Source organism: Apteryx rowi, unplaced genomic scaffold (assembly GCF_003343035.1).
Source record: "Apteryx rowi isolate R43461 unplaced genomic scaffold, aptRow1 scaffold_0, whole genome shotgun sequence".
Lineage (NCBI taxonomy): Eukaryota > Metazoa > Chordata > Aves > Apterygiformes > Apterygidae > Apteryx > Apteryx rowi.
Window position 1 is genome coordinate 11474330 of NW_020447195.1, and position 6676 is coordinate 11481005.

Here is a 6676-nt window from a genome sequence, read left to right on the forward strand (position 1 = left end):
ACAGATCCTATCTTTAATCTTGTAAAAAGAAAGTTCATCAGCTTGAGATGAGCTAGGCTTGCCAACACCACAAATCTGAGCTGCAAAGAATGGAACAGGAGTGCATGATGCCTGTTCAAAAGCCCCAGGCTACCTGCTTTAGAGAAAATGTTGCTGTTTGCTTTGTGGTTATGGTGGTAGATACCTAAGATGCTTCTGTTACCATACCACTGCTTGAGGATTTGCTAGTTTTGCTTTCAGAACTACTGGGACTGTTAAGGGAGATATGTCCAGCCACGAATTTCACTTTCTCCTTAGCTTAAACTTGCCTCTTCTTTCTTGCACAGCAGGGCTGTGAGTTACTGCCAGATGGTTGCAGCAGCTCCTAAAGATGAGTAGCAAGAAAGAAAGGGAGATACTCTTCCTTGCAACGGCAATGGAGAGGGAATTCTCCAAGCAAGACGAAACATCACCGGTATCAACTGATTCCTGTTGCTTTCCAGCTGGCCATCAGAAGCAAGAAGAGTGCCTCTCCCGTGTGTGAGATGCATACCTGTCCCGGGGCTCTGGCTCCTGCCCGCAGCCAGAGACGGAGGTGACTGGTGCCGCTGCTGTGTGCTGAGCGGAGCTGGCTGCGGGGAACGCCAGTTAATTGCTGTTTCCCTTTCAGAGCCTCCGCGTGGCTGTGGTCCCAGCCTTCAGCAAGCCGCTTGCCAGGTCTGTTCCGGCTGGGTCTGCAGCAAGTGCTCCTGAGGAGGATGTGTTAAATGTGTCGCTGTGGGTGACTGCAGTAAGTGCACTGATGTCTTGTCGTAAAGCTGCCGTGTGAAATGTTTGAGGACTTATTTGCTGTGATGTTGGAGAAAAAAATCTTCCCAGTTGCCAGTAACTGAGGTATATTAAAAAAGCTAAATCTCTATTGCAAAAACCACCTTGTCCAGCTTGTATCTATACTCTTTTTCCTTAGAGCATGAAGAAAAAGGTTTTGACTGACCTTGGAAGGGACCCTGCTGGGGCACCCCAGGGCCCAACCTTCACAGCAGGGTCAATTTGGAGGCATAGGAAAAAACACAGCCTTCTAGTTTTAGTCCTCCAAATGTCACTTCCTTAAAACGCTGCCAGGGTGATGGCTCTGTGCTGAGCACCTTGCTGTGGTCTTGCAGCTGCTGGAATGGGACAAGCTCAGTGTGCCCTCTGAAACCCAGTCTGCAGCTTTGAAAGAGAAATTCACTTTCCTTCTCTCTTCTTGTGATAGATCAGAGCGGTCCTGACTTGCCAACTGGTCCCAGGGAGGTAAGAAGGTACTTAACATAGAAACTGTAAATTTATTTGTTTCTTCCCTGATATTTCAGTTTGGGGTAGGGAAAGGGCACTGGGAGAAGCTTTTCTCTCTTGCTTTACTCACTGGTGGTCTCTTCTGCAGAAACAAGAGAAATTGCTGTCCTCCTCTCGTGTCTTTCCTGCTGGCTGATGATTCCTGCATGAAGCTCTGTGGGCCTACGTGCTTCCCTCCTGCAACTCAAGGGTGGGCAGAGGCAGGACAGCAGCATCTCCAGGAGGTAAGGGACTGCCTTGTCTAGATCCCAGCTTGTCTTGCTCTTAACTGAACGCCATGGCATACAGAAGCTGGTGGCTTGTTAGGAGCCGGGATTTGACGACACAATGAAGCACTGTCACTTGTTGGCTCTGACCTGCATCTCCCAGAGTTTGGACTGCTTGTTTGGGGTAAGTAGAGGCCTGTGGGAACCTGGTACTGAGTGTTAACTTATCCGCCCGTACCCTGAGCTTCAAATCTCTCTCCTGGGCTGGGCCCACTGGAGGAGAGGTTCCTCTAAACACCAGCCTCTCGAGGCATGCAGGGCTTCAGCATGGGGCTGGCCACAGCCTTGGCCCCTTGGCGTGTGCAGAGCTTTGGCGTGGGGCTGGCTGCAGCCCTGGTCTCTCCTATATTAAGCGCTGGGATGCGATGCTGGCTGGCAGTGTTGTAGTTGGAAAGGTCACGCTTCACCTCCCGTTTTCCATTACAGCTGATTAGGAAAGAGGATGGTCCAAGTCCTTTTAAAGTTTTCTCTTGGAGCTCTCCCTGTCCAGGTTTGTTTTAAGGCCTGTTTTGGCAGCAGTTTTGTGCCAAGGTCAGAAACCTTTGTGCAAATCGGGCTCTCCTTCCCAAGAGGGGTGTTACCAGCCTCCCTGCCTGCGGGAGAGGAGTGTTTAGCTGAAGCTCTGGTGTCTGCTTGGGCCCCATCATTGCCCCGAGCCGCTTCCCGTCCTCCCTGGCGTGTCTCGCCCTGCCTGGACGTAGCTGCGCTCTCCGCGGAGGCGCTCTGTACGAGGTAAGCACCGCTCCTGGGCTCGCCGTCGTGTGTTTGGCAGCCTCAGCTCGGCAGCGGTGCAGGGCTGCTGCGCCCTTGTCTCCGTCCCTTGGGCCTCCGCTCGGGGAGGCTCCGCACAAATGCGCAGGGAGCAGCTGGGGCTCGGTGTCGGGCATGACTCAAGGCTTGTGAACTCCAAGCAGCAGCGGCACAGAGAGCTTGGGAGGAAGGCCCCGGCCGTGCAGCTGGCAAAGGCCAAGCTGGGGAACCCTGAGGTAATCTCAGCCCTTGACTCCTGCCCTGCCCGGCGGCACCTGGCCAACCCTACCCAGCCCCTGGGAAAGCCCCGCTCCAGCCAAGCAAGCACCAGCGCTCAGCCTTCTGCTGCCTCGTCTTCCCCTCGCTCTGCGGTCCTTGAGAAGCCTCCGGTGCCCGCCGCCGAGGAGCAGGGTGATGCTGCCCCGCTTCCCGGCTGGGAAGACCGAGATGCAGAGCGATTTGGAGAGTGGCCAGGGGCATGACTCGTGCTGGGGTAGCTCCGGGAGCAGATGCCTGACCTGAAGTGGCCTGCGGTGTGTCCTTTCTCTTACTGCAAGCTGTCCTCGCTGTTTTATTGTGCATCACCAAGCCAAGGCCTCTGCTGTCCCCTTTCAAAGGAGTGACAGATGCAGGTGAGGGGCTGAGCCCTTCTTCCTCCGTGCTGTACGGGCTGTGCTAGCAATCCTGCTTGCCGGTACGTGATAAATGGGTGCTGGTTTTTGATGGTGTGTGTTACTGGAATCCTTTTACCTGGCAGTACTGATAGGGGAGGCCTGGGTTCAGTTATCAAGAGGTTCCTACTGCAAGCCTCAAATAACCACCTCAACCCCCAGCAGAAACCTGAGAAACCAAACCTGTGTACCCTTTATGAGCAATGCTTTCCTCACTTTAAGTCCAAAGGTCTAGAGTGATCATGGCCCTGCTGGGTGGGAGAGCAAGGCAGAAACCTGGGATAGCCCTGGGAATAAATCAACTTCAGGCCAGTCTGCTGTGCCAGGAGACTGCGTGTGTCCCCTGTCCTGCTTGTTGCCTCGAAGTGACAAGAGCAGGCTGTTTCCTTCCCCTTTATACTCTGCTCAATTCAGGCTTCTTCAAACCTAGAGAGCGAGTTTGGGACTGGGACACTTCTGCCTTTCACCGTGCAGGACATGCTGGCCAGGGCTCTGCCAGCCATCGTGCGGAGTGAAAAGGCCCTCGATCAAAGCTGGAGCGGCCAAGTCTCGCCCTTGCTGGCTCCGCTGAGGCTAGGCCAGCTCCGCTTGCAACCTCTGCAGCTCTCGGTGCTGCTGAGTTCCTCGTGTCCCTCTCCACCACTGGTTTTCCATGCCGCTGACTGCTGGGGCATCTCACCGAGCCTGGGATTTCAGTCCTGCTCGGCCTCTGATGGGCTGTGCTGTGAGGTGCCAAGAACTGACAGCACACGGTGCACCTTTGGCAGGGCTCCTCAATGCCGGCATCTGCAGCGGCCTTGCACAGCCTGACCCACCCAGCAGAAGCCCTCAGTTCTCTTGCCTGTATCCCTGACCCAAAAAACAACTAGTTTTTACAGCAAATCAGACCCCTGGCACTTGCTGCCAGGGAAGGCCACAGCAGCCTGGTGGCTGACGCGTGCCAGTGCTGGGGTTCYCAGCTGATGCTGCTTTTTGCTTTGGGTGCTCAGAAGCGCTGGTCAGAGCTGGCCGTGCCGAGGGGCGCCACGTTGCTCTTGCCGAGCGAAGGGCCGTTTGGAAACGGCGATCTCCGCAAGGGCTGGTGCAAGTGGGCAGAGCTGGCTGCAGCTCAGCAGCGCTGGGCTTTTCTCCGTCCGAGAGGGTCCCTGGACGGCTAGCACCATAACTCCAGGGCATCCTGTCCTCATGGGGGCTAGCAACTGGCTTGTGGTGGCATCTGCCAAGTGCCTTGGAAGCACTTGACCGTTTGGCCTGTGTCTGGCGAGGTCAGGGCTTTGGCTTGGCTGGTCCCAGCAGCGCGGGACAGCCCAGCCCCTGCGTGAGCACCACGAGGCGCGTTTCTGGGGAGCTCCCTCGCGGACCCACCTTGCGCCAGCCCTCCCGACCCCTCTGGCCTGCGCTCGGGAGCCGCTAGCGTGGTGACTGTGCCGGGGGCAGGAGGTGGCTCCGTCATCTGCTTGCTGTTTGCGTACCCGGCTCCTCCGGGCAGGAGGACGGGGAAGAGTGGAGTGCCCTTTGAATGGGCTCCAGCAGCAACAGGTGGCGAGAAAGGCGAAGCGGAATGGCTCCGACTGGTGTAAAGGATACTCCTCTCTCCCCGCACTAATCCAGCTCTGTTACACCCAGTATAGAAGGGGCCGCTCYGGCCAGGCGCTTCCACACTGCGGATGCTGCCCTCCCGCCAGCTCTGACCGCCTCTGCGACGGGAACCGCAGGTAAAGGGGCCGGGGGCTCTGCGTGCTGGCGGTGGGGTCCCCGTGGCTGCCTGCTCTGCCTGTGCTCGCGTTCACAGCACCTCTGTACGGCCGCAGGGTGGGAAACCCGAGCCCTGAATCCAAGGAGCTGGACGTAATGCATGTGTTTGCAAGGGTGCTGCTGCCTCCCCCTGCCCAAGGGTCCCTGTGCTGAGTCTGTCCGTCCTGCTTCGCCAGAAACCTCCCTCCGCAGCTCCCTGCCCCTCGTTTCGGCGCCTGTCCCAGTATAACCAGCAGGAGACTCCCCTGTTACTAGAATGGTTGCTGGCGTGTTTTTTCCCCGGGATGGGCTGTCCCTGCCTCGGGGACAGTCACGCAGGCTGAGCGGGGAGTTGTGTTTCGGGGCTGTGACTGGTGCTTTCTCCCGGCGGGAGGTAGGGCTGCGGGAGCCCAGGGAACGGGGTAACGGTGCCCCGAGGCTGGAGCGGACGGCGCGGTGGCCCACGCTGCTGGCCTGGCAGCCTGTGCCGTGCTATGGGCGCCGAYGGGTGCTGCCTGAGCCCCTGCGCCCCTCGGCCAGGGGCAGCCCAGGCAGGAGCTGGGGCAGCCTGGCGGTGCACGAGCCCAGCTTGCACGGGGGGGGGGACAGTAGCAGTGCTGGGGGGTCACAGGGCCTCGGAGCAGGCCGGGGCTAGACTTGCACCGCCAGCAGCTCCCGGGGGCACTCGCCCCGTCTGATCCCCACGCGCCAGCCTGGGGCCGGTCCCGGCGCGGGGTGGGGGGGCAGCGTGGCTGCGCTGCCCCTTTGCACGCCCGGAGGCCCCGTGGCTGCRACAGGTGCCGGTGTCAGAGCACCGATCAGTCACCGCACGGCGAATATCAGGGCGCGATGGGATGGCGCAGGGACCGGCAGCCGTGCGGGGCCTGGCTCGATGCCACCGGCGTGGCGGCCGGGAGAGGGGGGGCGGCATGGCCTYGCTGCGGGCTGGCAGCGGGTCGCCGCTCTTTGGGGGGGGGGGCCGTGGCTCCGGCGCGGGGCTGCAAAAACACCCCTCGAGGGCCCCGTGCGCCCCTCTGCGGGGGCGAGCCGGGCCCCTGCAGAGCTGTCAGCTTCTCTCCTCTCTCCTGCAGAAGCCTCGCTGAAGCCGGGAGCGACGTGCCGGGGYGGCGGGGCTCCCTGGAGTCTCCCCATGGAGCGGGACGGCGGGCTGGGCAGCGCTCCTGATGCTGGGGGCGGTGAGAGAAAGCCCCCCGCCGAAGCGAAGGGCAGCGCAGCCCAGCCTGCCCCGGCAGAGCCCGCGGGGGACAAGGCCCCGGCTGCCGTAGAGGATCAGGATGGCGGAGGGAAGGAAGAGCCCCCAAAGGAGAAGACCCCGACTGCTGCAGATGGTCAGGGTGGAGGGAAGGAAGAACCTGGAAAGAAGAAGGCTGCGGAAGAGCCTGAAGGAGGGAAGACAGAGCCTTCAAAGGAGAAGACCCCGACTGCTGCAGAGGCTCAGGGCAGAGGGAAGGAAAAGCCTGCAAAAGAGGAGGCTCTGGCTGCGGGAGAGCCTGAAGGCAGGAAAGCAGAGCCTGTGGAGAAGGCCGTGGCTGCAGCAGAGGCTCAGGATGGAGGGAAGGCAGAGCCCACGGAGGAGAAGGCTTCGGCTGCAGTGAAGGCTCAGGACAGAGAGGAGAAAGGTCCAAAGGCGGAGAAGGCCCTAGCTGCAGCGGAGGCTGAAGGAGGGAAGGCAGAGCCCACGCGGGAGATGGCCTTGTCTGCAGCACAGGCTCAGGACGGAGGGAAAGAGCCTGCAAAGGAGAAAGCCCCAGCTGCTACGGAAGTGCAGGATGGAGGGAAGAAAGCTGCAAAGGCAGAGAAAGCTCCAGCTACAGCAAAGGCTCAGGATGGAGAGAAAGAAGAGCCTGCAAAGGAGAAAGCCCCCACTGCTGCGAAGGCACAGGATGGAGGGAAGAAAGCTGCAAAGGCGGAGAAAGCTCC

General features: G+C 59.7%; 1 protein-coding gene across 1 annotated transcript in view; it reads left to right on the plus strand.

Moving 5' to 3' along the window:
- Nucleotides 1–5859: 5859 nt before the first annotated feature.
- Nucleotides 5860–6676, plus strand: part of MYLK2 (myosin light chain kinase 2) — a 10710-nt gene continuing 9893 nt past the window's right edge. The window contains exon 1 of the mRNA XM_026056745.1: nucleotides 5860–6675. Within this exon, the coding sequence (XP_025912530.1) occupies nucleotides 5886–6675 (790 nt within the window). The 5' untranslated portion in view covers nucleotides 5860–5885. The remainder of the gene's footprint in view (nucleotide 6676) is intronic.